General features: G+C 41.2%; 2 protein-coding genes across 5 annotated transcripts in view; one reads left to right on the top strand and one right to left on the bottom strand.

Annotated features, from left to right (window-relative positions):
- LOC100123057 (neurotrimin) overlaps positions 1-22,043 on the bottom strand; it is a 135,602-nt gene that overhangs the window by 59,328 nt on the left and 54,231 nt on the right. The gene's annotated exons all lie outside the window — the stretch shown is intronic.
- Positions 1,367-2,412, top strand: LOC116416907. The gene is made up of 2 exons (XM_031927290.1): positions 1,367-1,906; positions 1,997-2,412. Exons 1-2 carry the CDS (start codon positions 1,474-1,476, stop codon positions 2,155-2,157), a joined length of 594 nt encoding a protein of 197 aa, XP_031783150.1. The 5' UTR covers positions 1,367-1,473; the 3' UTR covers positions 2,158-2,412.

The following is a 22,043-nucleotide window of genomic DNA, read 5'->3' as shown; positions in this document are numbered from 1 at the left end:
AGAACAGCTTCTGCAAAGCATGTGATAACTGGTTAGGCAAAGAAGACACGATTCCATATCAATGGTACGAAGAACATGAACCAAATTGTAATGCTAACCATCAAGGCAGTGCAAGAAAAATGGAAGTGGATGGAATCGTCCAGATGTTTCAACGTTCAGAAGAAGAGTATGGTGTAATGTACAAAAATTATATTGGTGATGGTGACTCGAAAGTGTACAAAGTAGTGACAGAAGCGCAACCCTATGGCAGCAGGTTGACCGTTCCAAAAAAAGAGTGTATCGGTCATGTGCAGAAGAGCATGGGTACACGTCTCAGGAATTTGAAGAAATCACTAGGACGACAGACACTCTCAGATGGAAAAGGAATTGGAGGAAGAGGACGACTGACTGCCCAAGTGATCGACAGACTGTCTTTATACTACAGGATGATGCATATGGAGCAGGTGAAAATTAAATTTCGTAAGTACTTACATATAATATTATTAATATTTTCATTTAATACTTTGAAGTATTTCTTTTTAAAAGTTATTTTTATCACTTTTCAGCAAATCTTGGACTAAGTGGGTTACCACAGCTGCCTCATAAACATGACAGTTGAGGTTATGCTGGACAGGAGAGACACAAAATGCCTTGTGACTACGGTGAAAAAAAGATAAGAGCTTTGAAGAAATTTTATTAATAAAAACATGCTTTTAACTGAAATGTACTAATTTAAACTTTTTGTGTTCTAGATACATCTACACCCCAACAGGAGTTTTTATGTGTCCAGATGCGACAGTCTGGTACACAATGTTATATGTTGATGGATATTAATGATTGGAGCAATAAAAAAATGATAGAGATAAGTATTACGATGATTATGTATAAGTATTGTAAGTCAAAACTTTAATGCTGATTTTCTCCTAATTGTGTTTTTCTCAATTTCAGGTGCTGCACCGTAAGATTCCAAAGGAACGGATGGACCAAATGAGCTCAAATTTGGTGATATTGTTTTTTAAGTACATTGGTTATGGTATGAATGAGGGGACTTTGTTTAAATTCCATAGAAAAAAAATTACATGATAATTATGTTAAAATTAATCAAAAATTGATTAAAAAATCAGCAATATGCTTATAAAACTTTTTCTATGGAATTGAAACTAAATCCCCTCATTCATACCATAACTAATGTACTTTTAAACAATATCCTGGAGTTTGAGCTCATTTGGGCCATTCGTTCCTTTGGAATCTTACGGACAGTGAATTATGGACACCCTACTATACGTAGGTATTATAGAGGTATATAGAAGTCTGAAACAGTCAAAATAAAGGTAATTATGTGTAAGAATAGCAAACAAAATTTGCTTTATTTATATAAGAAATTATACATTTTTAATCGAAAATTTTGATTGTAATTTAAAAGGTGTTGTGTGCCCCCTAAAAACCGGCACAGTTATATCGAAATTGTCTTTTCCTCTTATTTTGGTCGATGAAATGAATTCAAAGCCAACATTGTATCATGAAAACTTCGAAATAATATTTCGTAATAAAAACAATTGTCAAGAAATGTCAGGATGCAGAATAAGGTATGATTTCGACGGCAAGCAAATAGGTGAAACAAAACTTTATGAACTGAAGAATTCCTGGAATGTCTTAACTTTACCAGTAAATGATCAGTCGCCAGACGAGGGACATCATACTTTAGGCTTTAATTTTACCAATAATAATGGTGAAAAATATTCGACTCTATTTTGGACGGTGGTGTATGTCAATCCATCAGGTCAAGAAATTCAACAAATGATTGTGCAGACCAAACATTACCCAACCTACAGAACTGCGCACTCGAATTCACACAAGCGGTATGGCGTTTGTCGCATTGAGGGTGTTAATGATACAATGAACGAAGTTTATTGCACCCAATTCAACGGTAAGAAAATTACTTTGAATCTAACCTTGCACTTACCCGAAGTCGTACACTGGATCGCAGTACATTTGAATGACGGAGGTATGCTACTAGTGACAGGAAAATACAAAAAAGATCCATACAATCTTCAAATTAGAGACAACGAATGCAAAGGATTCAGGATGCAGCGTATAACCAGTGATGGACGAACTTTGAAAGAACTAAAGATAAAGAATTTCCAATCGAAAGGTACCCGTTTTGGATTTGAAGATTAACTTTTTTTTTCAAAGCTTCGTATAAAAAATAAGGACGAACATTTTGAGGAAGTACTTTTGAATGGCAATAACGGTCGAGTTATACTTATATAGAAGTATCAACGAACATGGATACCTAACGATAGAACTACACCTTGACGCAGTTATAAACATCATTTAATTAAATGTAAAATTATTCGGTCCAAGATAATCACACAGGAGTATCAACTGACTAGTATTAAACGAACATTCAAATGCAAATTAGATGAAAATGTTGTCCGCAATGAAAATATTTTTGAGAAAATAAAAGACTGTTAAGATAAAAAAATTACATTTAAATCATCTTCTCAAATATTTTGTCATCAATAAATAAATTGTTTGCCAAGTGTTCCACATGCGCAAGCATCTCTCGAGCTAGAACAGGGATAAGGGCTGCAGCAGAGTGGCAACTGTCTTGTTTGCCCCGCAAGTAGCATCTGCAGATCGTGAGTTCTGGGAGAAAATGAAATATCGGTCTCGTGCGCGCTCGCGCAGACCATGGACCACTCCTTCGACAAGCTGGTTGTCGACTCTCTCTCTCTCTCTCTCTCTCTCGATATATATATATATATATATATATATATATATATATCGATATATATATATATACGAGTGTGCTTGTGTACGAGGTAGAGCAGGAGGAGGAGAGTTTCGCGCTAGCCGATACGCATACAGCGCGCTCGCTTTTGGGATAGTCGGCACTGTACCAATATCAATTACTTGTGGCGGTCGTCGTCCTATTCGCCGATGCGTCATCTCTATTCTAGTGGGAGCGCCGGTTATTGCTGCGTTGCAGCTGCATCGGAAGCACACCGTCGGATACTCGACCTCGATGGCTATATCTACACACACGCGTATGTACGTAGGGAGGTATGTACGAACCTACGCTGGGACGGATTACTATATGCACTGCTTCGAAATCACTGGACGATGCGACCGCGCGCTGTCTCGTACCAACTCTCTTTGTGCTTGCCAGTTTGTGGCTGCATCAGGAGAACCTAGTTATGGAAGAGATGGCTTGCTACTATGCTCTGCCCTCGCATAACCTGATCAAGTGTTTACGCTTTCGCGAGATTCTTCATTGCTCGCACGAGGTAGTGCAAGAAGAGAAAATCGACGGAGAAGGATCGTATTCGCATAATCTTGATAGTACTGCAGTGCGTTTGGCGTTACATTTAATGAAATCTAATATTGTAATTGGTTGCTCGAATGAAACCTTGAAGATTTTGTCGTTTTAATACAAAGAGCACTAGGTATTATTAATTTTGGATAAAGAGCTAATTTGAATTGTATGTCGCTTTCGTCATGTGGTTCACTTGCAAAAGGTATTCCACCGCATTCATCAATTCCAATTTCCATGAGGAAAATAAAGCCTCGTATACAGCATACAAACAATATGTTTAACAGTGACTAATTATAACAACATCAGAATTTCAATTTGATTAATTGATTGATTTGTTCTTTTCACTTTATTTGAGGAATCCGGTAATTAAGTTATAATAAGTTCGAATTGGTAGATTTAATAAAAAGCGTAATGACTAATGAACTATCAAAGGCTCAGAAAGCGACCGCTCTTTTTCGTCATTAACGAATCAATCACAGCGCAAAACTAAAAGTCAATCGGCTATTCAATTAACGCAGCGGCGAGTGCGCCAACCTAGCGCGTAAGTCGAGTTTGGAAAATTCAATGACCGAATTTTCCGAGCCCTTAAAGCTGCTGCGCCAGTAGCAGCAGCGCGCGTAATTCAATCAACTTTAGTGAATGCGAGCGCTGCAACATTGATAAAATAACAATTAGATTAAACAAACTACTACCTCGTCGACAAGGCAGCCCGACAAGGGGGGGGGGGGGAGGTCGCGTCAACGTCGATAGCCAGGCTCTCTCATATTATAGCGCATATATGTAGCGTCTACCACAACTGACGCGCGAGTCTGTATAGGTGCGCGACGGAGTCCGGCAAATATCCGGAGCAGAAGCGCGCGGCTTTAATTACTCGCCGGCACTATCGGAGCGCGCAACTTCCGTAAATTTCCCTCCGGTTGTCATGTGCCTTTTCTCGAGCGTCGATGGAACGGCTCCTTTTGTATCCGTGGCCTCGCTGCGGAGATGTATTGAGCTGAGAAGGAGGACGGACAGATTTAATCGAGCGACACTCGCGCGAGCGCGAGCAAAATAGACGAGCGCTGCGCGCGCCCCGCGTGACTCTGTGGCGCGAGTCGTCTCGGAAATTACATTAAAAGTGCAATGCGCTGGAGAATTTGAAAAATACAAGGCAATGCATGCGCGGCAAGACTGAAGGATGGGACAGTAAAAAGTGGTTTTAGACAATGTACTTACGTGGTCGTATTTTTTTCGTTGGGCCATTTTGCACTGAAGTTTAAAAGTTTAATATCAAAACTTTGTCACGCTAGCTGTACGTTTTGAGCGCGATCGTAAAATCAAAATACAAAGCTACAAGCAAACAATGACACTGTAGAGCTCCTATCAGTTTGTCTCGCACTTTTCGCGGTCTTTTTGTTTCGCCCGGAGAAAACAACTCTCGCGCGTATATATGCCATACACACGCGGACTCGAGCGCAGACCAGAGGCCAGCATCCATTCATCGATTTGCTCAACTTGGAAAAAGCTCGCCCAAGGCGCATCGAATGCAATGTGTGACCGCGACGGGTCGTTGCGCCGCCAGGAGCATTTCCCGCGGGTTCAGTATTGAATGCATAAACTATAGGAGACGCTATCGCGTTCTCAGAATGCTGGCGTCGCGCGAGAAGCCAAGAAATTGAAGTTTTTCGAGATTCGGTATTTTTATGCTCGTCGGCTGAAGCTATTAGCGATACTTACTACTTTGGCTCACTGTTTTGGTGCAATCGATATGTGTAGGTGTCTTTATGTATTATTAACTATGTGATATACTTCTATTAATTAATTTCCATGCATTAGGAAACACAATATATATATATATATATATACTAGTGGGGCTCCGCCCCCCTGCTCGCTTCGCTCGCCAACCCCCTATTGTAGTTTCTGTGTGATTTTATCTTCAAAATTTTATTTTCATGAACTGATAATTATGTTCTGGATGGTTGAAAATGATCGATCTTATTGTATAAGAAAACCTGTTACTGGAAGTAAAAGTATTGTTTAACATTGAACTTCTACTATTAATGGCATTTAAAATAGTTTTAGCTAGTTTTTGAAGTTTTCTGACGCTTGAAATTCATCATTTGAATTTATATATATATTTTTTTTTAAATTAATTTTAATTTTTTTTAATGTTCTTAATGTTTAAATCTTTGTGCCGCAAAAGGCATCTATAAAATGATAGACTTTTCGAGTTGCGCGCCATTGGGAGACGTGAGGTGATCCTGAAAATTAAATTATTTGGAAAACTGTCTCTTTATTCTGTCTCTCTAGTTCTGTCTGACTACTCATATTACCTGAAAATTCATCGAGGTCTTTGATCTCGCTTATCTTGTCCATTTTGTTGTTTATTCAATCAGTGAATCATCTATAATGATTATACTTTCTGATGGTTCTTTGAGTTCTTTGAACTCAATTATTCCCTAACTTATTTACACGTTATTAATAATTAACTTTAATCTTATAACTTAAATAAAATTAGAGGTAGATCTTCAATATCTGATTCTCTTGGAACTGATACTTCTTACCTTAACCTAAACCTTAATTCTATTTAATATTATCCAATTTAAATCTATTTAATCATAATATGTTATAAATTTGTATTTAATTGGACTGTTAATGCGGCCTTATTTTACTACGCAATAGCGTTGTGAAAGTATGACGGTCTCAAGCCCGATAACGCAGAGAGCAGTCATGTTATTTGGTGGGGGGGGGGGGGCGATGGGGGGGGGGGGGCGGTGGGGGGGTGGTGGGGGGGTTTTTGAGATTTTCGAAAATAACAGAAAAATGAAAGAATTTTACGTGTTTTGGTGGGGGGGCCAAGGTGGGGGGGTGGTGGAGGGGTGGTGGGGGGGAGTCTTGCCAAAATGACTATATAATATAGGAAGATATATATATATATATATATATATATATATATATATTCATGAAAATAATTCAATTTATAACAATAAGTGATAGTACTTTTTTACGGAAGACGAAGGAGAACGATTTTAATAATCTGGTTAAATTGCATTAGAGAGTGAATTGTGGGTAACGCGGGGGAAATGTGCGCATCATCAGATACAAACTTAATATATAGCTATATGGCCGATCCAAACTACTTGAAAAGAGCCTGTATATCTCTTTCGCATCTTACGTCACGCTGAACTGCAGGAAACTCTTGTTTCGTAGATATCAGAAAAGCTATAATGGACAAGTTTCAATGAAGAATATTTCCATTAATTTGCGGAGGCAGCAGCCCATAAATATAAAATATTTTATATTAAATTGCATCCCTTGTAGTACTTATTTATCATAGTGAATTATCTGTATAAAGTCACTGCTTCATCATAATATCAATATATCGTATATATCGACGTTTCTTCTCGTACCAAAAAACAAAAACAAAAAACAGTAAAGTCATTCTTCCGGATGACTTACGACCCATTACGAGTGCTCTGCGTGTTTCTCCTGCTCTAATCCTAACTTTTTAATTCTCCAGCAATGAGTTCGCTGTACTTTTATCGTAGCTGTACACTCTGAAGTCCAACCTTTTAAATGTAAAGCTTGCTCAGGAGAAGCTTATATCACGTCAAGCCTGAATTTCGAGATAGTACTTTTACCGGACTTTGTCCCAAGTGAAAAGGCCTTGATTTCAATAAGAATAAAATTTGACGATATTCGACCAGCTGCTCGAACAAAAGTCTTATCGTCAATGTTGGCTATCCCACGAGTATACATGTAGCGCTCGCACGTAAGGTAGTAGGACACCACGCGTCGGACTAAGTGCTATTGGAAAAGCCAGAGCGTTTCGAACGTATATACTGCAAAAAAGTCCTTTTTACGGGATCAGTCCTGGCGGAACACAGAGTCGGAAACAGAGAAAGGGAGAGAGGTGGGAGGGGGAGGAAATTGGGCAGAGTTAAAAATGAGCACGCACTCGAAAGGCTCGCAGACCGCCGGAAGAGTGAGAGAGACTGTGGGGAGGGAGAGTTTGTGAGAGAGAGAGCAAGAAGAGATGCAGTTGAGCGTATCCCCGCGTATACGCTCGCTAATTAACTAAGTTGAATGAGTTACTCGGAGTCGGAAGAGAAAATTTACTTTTCCGCGGCTCTTCTCCCACTTTATGCGGCGTGGCTTCGGTCCTTATCGCAGTAGTCGAAGGAAGAAGAAAGACGGCGACTGGCGCGAGATAATCCTTAAATTCGTTGGGTGATCACACGCGACGATGATGCACTTAACTTTGCCTCGCTCTCACCTCTTGCTATACGTGTATATACGTACAGGTATAATAGTCTACGAGGATAGAAGAGCTGCACCGAAGATAATTTATGGCGCCTTAATGCGTGCGGGTCGTACTCAACGGTGGTATCAATTTTAGTTCTCCAAGAGAGAAGGTGGTGGGGAGGTGGGTGGGGGGGAGGTTAACACGCTCGCGCGGGCACGAGGTTATTAAGTGTCGTTCGCATAACCCATGAACTAAGTTCTCTGCTTATGCCTTAATCATGAAGCCGGAAGGCTAAGTATGAAAGACGATCGTCGAAAAAGTTTGAAGAGAGCGCGCGAGGAAGAGAAGGAAATGCCGAAAGAAAGTTTGTTGGCCGACGCGCTATATACAGCGCTGAATGATATTTCGACGACGACTTATTACAATTTTAATAAGCATTACTTGCGTGCAACATCATAACGGATGAAACATCAAATATTCATTTACTTTGGGAGAAGTTTTTCTCTTCTCTCTGACAGTTCATACGAGATTTCGGTAAGATTAAGGGCTTTTCATGAGATTGCTCTTGAGAATACATGGGAAAGTAGAGATTATAAATTATCTTTTGCTTTAGAACGATGATTCATACAAAGAGAAGATTAAAACAAGTAATTATTTGCTTTACGGAGATTCGAAATACACAGATAAATTTTACTTTGTCGAGGAGCCTATAGCCATAATCTTTACAATTATCTTTATTGACTTCTTCATTGAAAGTTCAAATCTGTCAATGAATGTATAATGTGAATAAGATTAGATTATTTTTAGCTAGAATAGTACTACTGTACGTTCGTTTGATTTGTAACCCTATATAAGTTAAAGTGAGATAAACGAACAAGTCAGTCGTCTTGATGCTGGCAGCGGCGGATAACGTATTATTTTTGAGAGAACACACAGTGCGAACGAAGAAAATTTGAAGGTAAAAATTTGTATAGTACTCATATCATGACTTAGTATTAAAAGCGGTGTTACGTCTTAAATTTATTTTAAATAAGACAAAAGTTAATTTTGGCTTCCTGTTCGGACGTAACAGCAGTCAACTATTATCCGAACATTTTTATTTTGCAGAAATTGAAGATCAGGGAGCAAATCATTTAATTAAAGCAACATGTATACATTTTCCGGATTACCGGCCGTCTTTGTTCTGCTACTTTGTAATCATGTTATTGCTAAAATTATGTGGAATAATGATTTAGAAGCTCTATCAAAAAATTGGACTACTGTACGTAGTTCTGGTATCAGATTTAGACAGGGAAAACTGATTGCGGAGGATGCGACCACCTTCTTATTTGCAAGCTGTAAATATATAAAGTCAGAAAGCAATGAATTGTGCAACTTAACATTAGAAACGTGGACATCTGCACAAGCTAATACTAAGAGTAATTGTTTCAATGTCAAAATAAGATCAGTAAGTGGCGATGAATTTATGGAACTCGAGTTGTACCGATTAACAAATAGCAAGATCCTTATGTCTTCAACGGAACTGTTGAAAAACAAAATTGATTATGAGACGAACTACAGTATTTTGGACATGAATAGATGCGATGTAATAGCCAATATAAAGCACTCGGCGAAGTATGACGAAAATCTTCCATTTGTGATTCATCCAATTCTTTACCAAAACTCTTTTAAAGTGGTATCTAATAGCAAGGAAAGATGCAAAGGCAGAGTGAGTTGTATACTAACTTACGACTTTGATGGCAAAGAAGTCGATGAATTAAAATCTTTTAAAAGTGATTTAAATTATTTAACAATGTCAGTTTCGAAAAAGACTTTGGATGAAGGTTTCTATACCTATTCTGTACGTAAATTTAATGGATCGATTATTTGGAATGTTAATTATTTCGAGGATCCATCTACTGAATTTAAGGAACTTATGTCCGAATCCATAGATATGTGGCCAAAAAGAGTAGCACATTCAAATGCTCATGGTTTCTACAGTTTATGTTGGCTGCAATTTGTGGAATCTAATCAGTTACAATGCAGACAGTTTGATAATCAATCAGCAAAGCTAAACTTAACGTTCGAGTTGCCCAGTCCTGCACACTTGGTAGCCGTACAAAATTTAGCCGATGGAGGAATTCTAGTAGCTACTGGAAGTTGCAAGAGCAATTCAAATTTTTTACTAACTGACTATAATTGTGATGGGATTAGAATTCAAAAATTCACAGCCGACGGGAAAAAGTATAGACCCGTGGAAATTCCGAACGGCTTCAAATCCAAAAATGCTTATTTACTGCATCTTGGTGTGTTCCAAGTAGAAATTTTTGAGAATAGCAAGGACGAATTTTGCTTCCTCTGGGCCTGGCTAGAACGATCTCACGAATCTAATGTTGATGTATTAAAATATAAAAATTGGTGCATTCCAAAAGAATTAACGGTAATACAATATTAAATATGCACATATTCTTATTCTTTCTAAAGTGTCTTCAAAACTATATACTCAAATGTAATCGTTATATCTAAAACGTTTTTTGAAAATTGTGTACTCTATAAGTCTGATAAACAATAAAAATTGATCAATAATGCAATTTAGTATATATTTCTTTCAATTTTAACTTAAAACAGTAAAATTAATATAGGTTCGTTAGTTATTATAATATTTTTCTACATATTTACACGTACACACACAACGAAAAAAGAATCTTGCTGACTAAATCATTATGTCAGATCACAATTGTTTTCGGTCATAGATAAACATAGTGTCTCATCGTTACCACTTATCTCCTGCATCAGAAATTATCACCTGATTATCCTCGAAATTTCGAACGAGCAGACGACTTCGTTGTTTGCTCAATAGGACATATACATAGAAACGTCTCCGGCTCGCATCGACAAATCCTGGCGGTGATACACGGTTAAGTCGATAAGGCTGTGCAAGCAATCAGTCACCGAGAAGCGGCACTAAGTCAACAAAGAGCGTCGTAAGATGCACCCAAGTCGGATCGCGTGCTGCGGCGATGAAATCGGATAAAGATATAGCATCCTGTCTCAAAGGGAATATTTATGTATACACACCAAGTGAATTTGGAGGAGTGAAATTAACGTTCCGCAGTCTAAGCGATTTGTCTTCGCAAACAGAGGAATTCGCGTTGCGTGTACGGGGTGCAAGCTCGCACTTATCCCCCTCACTGTGTTCTCTTTGATGCTGTTGAATTAAATTGAATCAGGAGATGATTGCTGCGTTTTGATTACGCATATGTTCACTATGGGGAGTAAGAAACTTTTGATATGTAACTTAAAAATTCATCTATAGAATCTGAAAAATTGCTTTTTGAGTTTTATCGAACTTGTTATCTTCGCGATGAGAGCTTTATCTCGATTCAAAACTTTGGAACATAAAATTTTTATTTGGTAAAAACGTCAAAATCTGACAGTGTTGTATTTACTGCCCAGTGCAGCGAAAAACTTTTAATAACTTCTTACAACTACAGAATATTAATGAAGATGATAAGTACAAGTTTTGAAAATTATTAGTTCAAAAAGTACAATTGGAAAATAAGAAAAATTCGTTCGCGTTAGCAGATTAATGCAAAATGTCGACAGTTAGCATAGTGCTAAGCTCAGAGAAAGTCAGTCTGAGGAATGACAATAGCGGAAGCGATATCGATTTAAACGCTTGTTCGGAAGACGAGCGATCGATTGCAAGCATGTGTACACACGCAGCTATACTGCTTCCATAACAAGGAGGTTCAATCGTGCGCAGCTAGGTAGGCGTGGATTGAGTAAAGGCAGTCGCTCTTTCGCTGCGAGAGAAAGACGCGTTATCCGCAAGGCCTGGTTTGCCGAACGCCGATGATGTCTAATACGTCGTGCGGTTGGGAGTGAAACAGCCGCGACGTCTCTATTTCTCGCGTTTCAAAGAACTCGAGCACTGATCGTTGCGGACACTGCAACGACGACGACGTCGTCTGCGTGCGCTGCTACGACTTTCTGAATAGGATGTGACTTTGTCCCACAATGAATCGTCGACTCATTTCGGCGTCTTTACGTTCGCGCGAACTCTTGCGACTGGGACTCGAATAACTATACGCGAATTATAATCATGCTTTTAATCGCGATGCGAATCTGTTGCAGGTATGTGAAGGTATACTAAAAGTATGCGCTGTGTAATTGTTAACAGGATGTAAACGATTTGCTTAAATTCATCGGATTTACTCCGAACCAAGGTTTTGTTTTTAATTTATTTTCTGGTGAATATATTACAGTCAATTTATCGGTGAATTTGAACTTTATTATTCTAAAACTCAGATACAGTATTTCGTAATCATAAATACTTCACGGTAAAATTGAACAAAACAAAATTTCGTTCATGCGAAATAATAATTTAAAGATTTTACTGCTTTACGTATATAGCTGGGAATCTAAAATATTCCAAAAATCACGCTGTAATTACTTTTTCCATAAATACCATCTCTTCTAGGATTAGTCGTAAGGTAAGTTATAATAGCTTTATTTCTGTGGTGAGTCACTTCTATCAACAGGAAAGACAATGCGCGACTACAGTCGTATGAAATTAATGAATTGAAAGAGAAAAAGCTTCCTGTACGGGAACATTAAGGCGTCGAGAAAAAGAAGAATGGAAAAAAGTTTACAAGCCAAGCCGTACGATTGCCTGTCACGTATTCGACTTTGACTCAGGAACATTACCTTCCCACCTCACTGAGCCACGTCTTCGTTTTACGACACCTGTTTGCTGCTCGTTCTTCTCGCTTTTGCAGCCGAAGTACGTTGCTGTAAACGTGAGCGAAACGGAATGCCCTCTACAGTACCATACTTTTTTTCTGCCTTAGAGGATTACTCGCAAAAGTGCATGATGGGTATTTTTAAAATTGAATCTCCGTCGAATGTATTATAGTATCGCAATCAATTATTGATACGCGAATGATTGACGTAACGAATTCACCGATTCGACAGCAAAATACTTGCAACTTGAATATTATCTAATAATTCGTTCCGCTCAAATGAAATATCGATCGAGCTTCACTGAAAGCATCTCTTCTCCCGCGCGAGCGCCCCAGAAAATGTCGAAGCGGGAAAAACGTTTCAGCCCAAATGCGTCGAATATCCAGCTTGAGAATACATACACAAGTAGAGTCGTGTATACGTAGACCAACCAAGCGCACGTACACACACACACAGCTAGCCTTCAATCATCGGAACTCGAAGGGAAGTACGAAATCCTTGAATAGACGCTTCTCGTCCGGCAGTGCATCGCACTAATAATACACTCGTACATCTTCGTCGGGCTGAGCGCAGTACATAACTCTAGCAGCGGCTCACGTAGCTCGAAGTAGAAAAAATTCGCTGAGATTTCCTTTGCTCAGCGTAACGCGAATTCGAGTTAGCCAGCTCGCGTAGGGCTGCACCTAAATAGAAAATTGAGGCAGTAGCTGCAGGAACCGTACGACTTTGAGGCGAGCTTTTGCGTCGCGTGTGTGGTCGAGAGAACAGAAGCTCGCGTACGGCCCGATAAATTCGCTCAGGCGCTTTTTCAATCTGTGTAAGTGCAGCTAGGCAGCCCAGGCCAAACTGCGGTATTGGCCTGGGCTGCGGAAGGAGAACGCAAGAGAAACCGCGTATAACGGAGAGACGGAAACATTCGGCCGCCGCCTTACTTTATACATGCACGAGCGTTCGGATGAATCGCTGATGGAGCTGAGCGAAAGTTCACCGAGAGGGCGTCAAAAGAAGAGCCGCCGCTGCTGCTGCAGCCACTACTGCTATCTCTCCATCAGCTCTGTGGAGTCTCGTTTGGGTAATGCTTGATGTAACTCGCGCGCGCGAGCGCCAGGGAAAAGCCAACGAGAGCGAGAGCGTGATGGAAAGCTCTTGGACCGGTGCTAAGGCGAAGGTCGGCTACCGCTGCTGCTTCATTGTGGCTTTTATCGAGGCTGACTCGAGCAACTTTTACTACTTGAAGGTAGTGGCGCAAAAGCATCGACCGATGCACACGTGAGTCGGTCGATTTTGTTGATGAAAATATTTTTCGCAATTCTAGCGATTCTTAGCGAAACGGCTCGCTTTTTTGAAATAGAAGTTATCTAGCATTTTTTCAATCAGGATAATGCATCTTCTGTGCAGGAAAAGAGTGTACGTGCGCATTCGTACGAACGACGGTAAATCATCCACGATCGAACGGCGATGTACCATTTTTTACGAGTACGTGAGTAAATTATTCTAGTATACTTTTTTAACGTTTCTTGTACCGACATTCATCGATTCCTATATACAAGAGTTCAAATACACATCCCTGACCCTCAAACATGTGCCGATGTATTTTGGAGTTGATCTCTATATTCGTAAGATGTATGAGAAAGTACCTTCGAACTTACCCCTAGCTCATAAAATATAACTCTGTAAAAGTGCGATATCCGCATCTAGCGAGTGCGCGACAGCCGCGAAGCTGGGACGCTGACGCTTTCAATATTTCACTTTATAACAAGATCGACTCGCCTTATCATTAAATAAAGGAACTTTCCTTATTCTCCGTGCATGCGAGAGGCCCATAAAAGCCAAACGAAAAAGCGCGCGATCTTCAAACGCGAAAATCGCAGCGTAACACGCGGCCGACCGTAAACACGTAGTAAAAACGTCGTCACGGGGAAGCGCGCCGGTCCTCAAGGCGCGGCAAAAATAAATAAAGCGGGCTTGCCTATGACCGATAATCGATACGCAGACCGACTAAACTTGAATAGCTCGCCGAGAAAAAAGCGGCAGTCTCATAAAAGTGCAGTGCCGAGACGCGCGCGAAAATGAAAAGGTGCTGTGCGCCGCGCGAAGGAAAATCGGCATTATTCGTGCACAGTTTGCTAGACTGCCAAGGGTTCTGTATACAAGTGCTCGACGTGCGACAAATCGTTGCCCCTACACCTACGCTTTCTCTCTCGTGGCATCAAAGATCTGATTTATAGCTAAGCGAGCACTGGAATGTCAGCGTCGTGCGAACCTATACGCACACACGCCGAGAATGTGTATAGGTGCTCCTCTTCTCATGTATGGTGGGGGGAGACTTGGATGTGGGTGGCACATACGGGAGATGCTTTTCGCGTGCGCTTCGACGAGTTTTTCTGAGGAGGATGCAGCCGCTGGTGGATGATTTATTTCCCTCGTGGATTGTCGTACTTAGCGTCGAGCGGTTGGTTAGAGGGAACGTATCGGCACGGATAATGCGCGTTTGTGATAATTAACGGCCGATTAATTTGAGCAATGATAATTGTGCAGTCATTTACGCTCAATGTTTGATGAGTTTGGAAATCGGAAGAATAATTAATTACTGGGAGTGCTGTTGATCAGGGATGCGAGGGTAACGTTTACAGCGAGATTGTTCTGGTGGAACTATTTTTACACTTCATCGGTCTGAACGATATGCGATCTATTTTCGAATTAAAATATGACACTGTGATTAAGAAATTTTTTCGTCTTAATTTTTTTTTCGATTCAAACAATTTTAATCAAACACACGGAGGCACGCATTCTTTCGTTGAACACGAAAAGGCACAGCTCGAAGTCAACGATGCGAATCTCGAGATTCGAAATCGATTGCCGAGTCTGCTCTGTACTATTACATAGACGCATATATATCTGGAATATTATATACCTTCGGTGAACGTTGCCTCTGGCAGTTAATCACGCGTGGCGTAACAGATTCAAATCTTAACCCTACGCCCTACGCCCAAGAACTTTTTAGCTCAGTTTACATCAGCAAATAATACAGGTGCATATTCTCGCGATATCTGATGCCACTTTTCTCATTTTTTATTTTATTTCTTACATTATAGCTGAGATGCAATGGAATATGTACAATTACAACATCCAGCCCAACTTCGGGTTGATTATTTTATTGTTCTCTAAGTCTGCTTTGCGCGAAACTCTATAACTCCGTTATACTGCAGAGTAAACTAAACAATTGTACTTTGGCAGTAGTGCGAAAACTAAATGGCTTATCAAACTATGTTTCGAGAAAATGCTCCTATATATACGCGATTCCCCATCACACGGAGTACAGCCTTCGCATTTCATCTCAATACAGCATTATACCTAGTTTACTTAAGAAACTTAAATCCACTTGTTCCACTCGAACTTCGAAGTCTTACGTCGAATGTGCTTCCTTACTAAATTTCCAGCGTCTCTATCATCATAAACTTGAAACGATTCAACCATCAACTACATATTAATTGTACTATAGAATTTTTTTATCCTGACAGATGGATCCATCTAAATGAATTACTCCATAGCGCGAATCAACACCTTTCACCGTGTCAAAGCGCAGCAAACGAATAAACACGCACAATTCGCGAGCCATCTTTCTCCGACCTGATTGCAAGCGGGCCAACACGAAGCCGCTTAGGACAACCTCTCCACCCCCGCGGCAAGAAATGAAACTCGGAGTCGCGCAGAATATCCGGCTTTGCCCGCTGTGTCTTCGGCGTCGTGCAAACAGAGCCGTTCGCGCTGTGAATGGCGTTGCGGTGCTGAGCTCCGCCTTCTCTCGAGGTCCGACACAATTGCGCCTTTATACATATATATCTATGCACATACACATACACAGAGCCGAGCTGTGGGAAAAGTGACGTCTGCCCCCGGCATCGTTTTTCGTCTTATCTCGCGTCTCGCGGCGCTTTTATCGCACAGTCTGCGTTTTTCTTCTTCTTCTCCGAGCGCTGAGCCGCGAATTTGACTCGCAGTTTTTCGCGAGCTTTCGTTTTTAGCGCAAGCCGCTTGTTCTCGAGCGACTGAACGCGAGCTCTACGAGTGAATGATGGCTTTGATTAGTTTTTGATGTTTGATGAATTGCTTCATACGATTGTTATTATGGCGAGTTTTTTTAATTACGTTGTGTTTTACTTTTTCATGCGTAATATCGCAGGTTTCTCTTCTAGTTAGAATTGAATATTTAAATATGAGTTAAATTAAAATGAGGAGAAAAACGTAATGATAGACACGATCTTCATACGAAATCTATGATTACATTTTTTTTTTTGATAAAACGCAAGTGTAACAGAAAATAAAATATGATACGCAATCCAAAAGATATGTGCCAGCTTGTCTGCATTTTCGTGAATTCTAGTTCCTAATTGGATATTATAATTAAAATAATGATTGTATGAATCTAAAAACATTTCACTTTTATATACTAGGTCAAATTTATACTTGCATTTTTTGTTCGATCGATCTCTTATTCCTCTTCTCGCTTAGTTGGGTTTGCACCTTTTCCCTAGCTGTTTCACAGCTAGCGCAGACAATATTTGCGAAAGGGATGACCACGCGATACAAGCTGCGAAATATTGCGCTGGTCGATTCGAAGACAAAAGCCATTGGATTCACGATGAAAATCTCTCGTCGTCCTCGAGGGTAAGCTTATTCTTCCGTGTCGATCGATAATGCATTTTTCATAAGACAGTGGAGAAACTTAATTAGCCTCTCTATTAGACGAACAAGAGGTATTATCGGCATGTCAGCTTTTAAAGAATTAACAAAGCTATTCCTTAAAGAACTCGATGCATAATTAAGGGATAAGGGGTATAACGCAGTACGAAGAAAATATTGTGTTCTATAAACTTCAAATTTTAATTTTAATTAAACGTATTGAATATTTCATTTAAAATACGACAACCAACTGCTGTTTGTGTACTTATCCGCAACATAAATAGTCCGCATAACAACGAAGAAACCACTGCATTAATTTCCAACAATCTCATCGTCATAACAAGCGCGCCGAGGCGATGGTCATTTCATGAACGAATTCGAAATTATTATTTCACTGGCACAGGCTGTCACTTCCATAATAGAGATATAAACTATATATCGGGTAAAAGGTCCTGCAGCGCGTTAGCTTGCCATCCTCTCTAGTGATTTATAAATTTCGCACACGTTGACTCCTCGCCGCCGAGCAAAACCCGCGACGCGCTCGCATAACGTTATTACGTCCCTTACGTAAGATTTACGGGCCGAAATCCTCCTTCTCAAGAATACTAAACAAGCGCGCCTCTTGTTTTCCTTCTCACCTCCCGCGCAAACGACTCCCAAGGCACGAGCGCTTGCGGCTTGTCTGAAGCCATTGTGGCGATTTCAATTCACACGCAAATATAGCACTATGGAACTCGAGGGCCGAGCTGGAAATCGTGGCCTCTACGCCCGCAGCGGTTAGCAGGAGAGAGACGTCTTATTAACCGAGAATGATGCCCTGCCTTTGCGTCGAGCGTTTGACTGCCCCCTAGGGACTCGATATCTACGTGTGTGCGTTGCGTATATACACACATGGATAGTGGTGTATAGACGCGCAGGCGGGTGTGTAGGACGGTTTGCATCGACGGCTTTTTATACGTTTCCACTTTTAACGAGGAAAAGTCCAATCTGCGCGCGAACGCGCAGGTATGGGCATCCGTGAAATCGTTATGGCTCGCTGCAGATGTGTGTATGACTACTGCGGCTGAGAAGGGGCGGCTTCGAGAAGTCCTATTGTTTGTTTATTGGATCGTAAAGCGTGCGCGAGCGCTCGTCACTTAAAAGCGCCGCCGTTGAATTGTCGTCGTCGCCTATACCTTCCTCTCTCTCTTTCTATGATGGTTGCGTATATCTATATAGGTACGACGAGAGAAAGATAGAGGGAGAGAGAGAGAGAGAGAGAGAGAGAGAGAGAGAGAGAGAGAGAGCGAAGGAAACTTCGATCGATTGCCGAAGCGGTGGGACTTTATGTTGACGGCTCTGTTTGTCTCTCCGCGTTTTGACGGTCGCGTGCGCTCACGCGGTATGGGAAAGGAGGAAATTTTTCGATTTTTCGTTTTTACGACGCCCGGAATATAAAATGCGGAGGGGGGGGGGATTCAGGTGAGCTTAGGCGAGAGCGAGTCGTTTACAAAAACTTGGATATGGAAAAAATTTAGTAGGACTCGAAAGCGCGATTCACTACAATGGACGAATGTAGGCGTGATATTTGAAGTTTTGAAGAATTTTATTCAAATACGAATTCGTGTTTTATTATTGCAAAAAAAGGGAAACATGCTTTGATTTTCTGTAAAAAAATGAAGGGTATGAACGATATTTCGCGTTTGATTCGATACGAGAACTAAATGCACAGTAAAAATATGGTTCGTTGATTAAATTGTTGGATATTTTTCAATATTTGTACGTCCGTTCTGCGTTTTATAAAATTTTCGAGTTTCTCAAATTAAAAAAAGAACATTTCGAAATTGGATCTTTTCCATTGCAGGTTGTGGGAAGTATGGAATTTAATTGGAATTAAAATTCATGGAACCGCTAAAAATTCTTACACAGTCATTATATCTATAAAATTATCCGAATCGAAACCAAAAGGAAATTCAAAATCGCTTAAAAAGAACTGACATCCTCATGATTATCAGTAAACAGGATTCAATCATTTCTTAACCATACCTGTAACTTCGGTACATTAACCATATTTATTACAGCCCGCTCTAAACTTAATTGAACTCCATTAAAAGGAATTGCGCAAAACAACAATAATCTTCGCAATCCTCTTCTCTGCCCTAGCAACTCGTCTGCCCAAGAATGTTCGACCATCACGGCGAAATATCGCGCACATTGGCGTGCGCTGGTACAATCGAACAAACCGAACTCTTTTCTCATCTTCAGCTGCCAAAAAAGCAGAAAAAATTTACCAGCAGAAATAGGTGCGGAAAGAAAGACCGCAAGAGAGAGACAGAAAGAGGAAGGGTCAGCGGCATCGGTCTCTGGTGGTGGTTAACGAGCCTTGCCGGCACTGGACAGCGACTGACCGGAGAAAAAGTCGAAGCTTGCCATGCTGGAGAAAAGAGGCTCCTCGACAAGAAAGGCTCCAGAGACCGGCAGAAACAATCTTGCTCTTCTCGCCTGTATATATATGTATGTGTAGGTGCAGTCTCGTCGGTATACCGCTTTTCTTGCGCGAACCACACCGGCAATGAGCACATGGCTATACGACGCAAGAAGGAAGAGAAGAGCGACGACTGTAGCTCGGTTTAAGAAAATCTGGTCGCCCGCGACGCCAGTGTCGGCGCTGGTCGAGCTGCCTGCCTACTTTTTGCGGTCGTGCACGTCCGGCGTTCCGCTCGAGTGTTTTACCCGGTAACTTCGTTAACGCGTCTAATGTTTGAACTGGGATTAAATTTTGCAATTGCAGCATATTGGTTTACGTTCTGGGAAAAATGGTACTAGTGCGTAGGGAGTAGTAGGCATTGATTCAAGAGGACTGAGAGGGTGAAAGGAAAGCTTTGCTGAGAACGCGATAAAGAGGACAAGGCAACGCAAAATATGTTTTACAGCTGCGATAATTAAAAACTTTCATTTGCGTAACAAAAAAATGGATTTGGAGAAAACATTTTAAACGAAATTACTAAATAGAAAACTACTGTAAAATGTTTGCGGTGACCTACTTTTGCAAAAACTTGCATTATACAGCATGCATGAATACAATCCGATTTACGATAGCGTATATAACGTTCTCTTTTGTAAACGTCTGACGGGAAACCTTTGATCTAGGCGTATAAAACCTCAATTTTACTAAAAGCAAAGCTAACGGACGAGATATGTTTTGAAATAAATTTAGACGAAATACGAAATTAAATATTTTCAATACGAAAAAAATTACTGTAACTCACTCGTGTAGTTATGCCATCGGAAGATAATAAAGATCTGTTATGCTTACCTAGAACAGAAAGATATATACATTTACACAAATCATATCGTAAATAGCCATTTAATTATAATCGTCAAATTCTCTCAAAGCCACTGTAAAAACATTATAAATACCTCCATAAAGTATCGATTTCCCACACGGTAATTTCGCGTCCAAACCGAAATCTCAAAAGAGCCGTCTTATCCAATTCTTTCAGCGCCGCGCAACCATCCGGCCATTAAAAAATCACCAAGATCCCATCCTCATAAAGCGCTATGGCTGCTGGCGGCAGCAGCTGCTCCAGTCGTAAAAGTAATCGCGAAAGTAGGAAGCGGACTACGTGCGAAGATTTAGATATAGCGACGGTACCATCGCGTGGCGGGATCCCGGAATCAATTAACCCTCTTTTAGATTCATCCCTCGCAATCACCGCGAGCGCTCGCGGCCACGGCGAAAACAGAAATCTCCGACTCACGCGCGCGCATGATCCCCCGCTTCCAGAAGCGACTCCACAGTCGCGTGTGATTTTCGCTTCTCTTGCCGTACTTTTCGCGGACGCGAGCTACTTTTCCTCATCCTCGAGATAAGACATCTCAATTTCAGCGCGGCTCCCTTTTCTATGCTAGATATATATACAACGAGCGTTGGAATTTGAGCGCGCGCGCTCGAGGGTAAAAACGGCTGGCTGATGCCTGCACGTTCTCTTTTTCTTAAAGCCGGTATAAGTGATCCGCGAAATATCGATGCTGGCTGCCGATATCGATTGCCTGCCGCTGGCGTGCTGCAAATAGTCCGGAGGTAGCTGCGCACAGCCCTCGAGGGACAAAGAGATTTCAGCCGGAAAAAGAGGAGCCTTTTTCTCGAGAAGCGACGCGCGCCGCCGCGTCAGTCCTATACACGATATAGTTGCGAAGGGGAACGCGTGCGCGCGTTCTTGTTTTCTTTTCCGTTGGTCGATCAGGCACTGCGTGAATCTGTCCCTATAGAACGCTGGATATAACGTCTATCTGAGACTAAGAGAAGCGCGTGTACTGCAGTTTTCCATTTTGAAGGCAGTGAATAAGTCTTGAAAATGGAAATTGAACAATTCGAGATAGCAATATCGTCGGCTCCATCGCAAACGAATTTCGCTTTTATCGCAGGGCGATATTGCCGAGCCAATCGCGAGAGCTTATACACACATATACAGCCTCGCACTGATCCATTTCTGAAACATACTCTCTTCGCGACACATTGTAAAGATGAGCGTTTGAGGCATGGCAGCTCGCGGTGGTGCAGGTTTCCTCATAAAAGAAAAACGAGACCGATAAAACAGCCGCTCGCGCGCGCGCACCCGCGAAAGACTGGCACACACGTGTAGAGTTCGGGCCGCTGGCGGCGAGATAAAAGTTGGTAGATTCTATGGAGCAACAGCAACAGCAGCACACAAGCAAGGAGTCGTCGCAGTCGTCGGTCTTCCTGAAAAGCCGTGGATGGCAGGGCTATTATATTTGTATAAAGGCAAGTATCTGACAGCTGTTGCGAGAGTAGCACAGGCATCCTTTTCCAGGGCGGCCGTTATATTATAAAGTCGCTCTCAGCGTATCCCAGATTTCGCGCGAAGCAGGCGTTTGTTCGTACATACGTGCGCGCGAGCACGCTTCCAGTCGTTCTCTGTACTTTTTCGCGTCTGTATACGCGTGGGTTTGCCTCTAAACTTGCGCGCGCGCGAGCCTTTGCCTCTCGGCGAAGGCAACTATTCGGAAACTCGCCACTTCAGTCTTGCGTGCTTTATTCGCGCTTTTGTCTTGCCTTCGTTTTGTCTCGCTGTTTAAGGCAGTCAAAATGCAGCTTTTATGACTAGAATT

Source organism: Nasonia vitripennis, chromosome 3 (genome assembly GCF_009193385.2).
Source record: "Nasonia vitripennis strain AsymCx chromosome 3, Nvit_psr_1.1, whole genome shotgun sequence".
Classification (NCBI taxonomy): domain Eukaryota; kingdom Metazoa; phylum Arthropoda; class Insecta; order Hymenoptera; family Pteromalidae; genus Nasonia; species Nasonia vitripennis.
The sequence above is the reverse complement of the archived record's forward strand: the minus strand, read 5'-3'. Positions and strand labels throughout refer to the sequence as shown.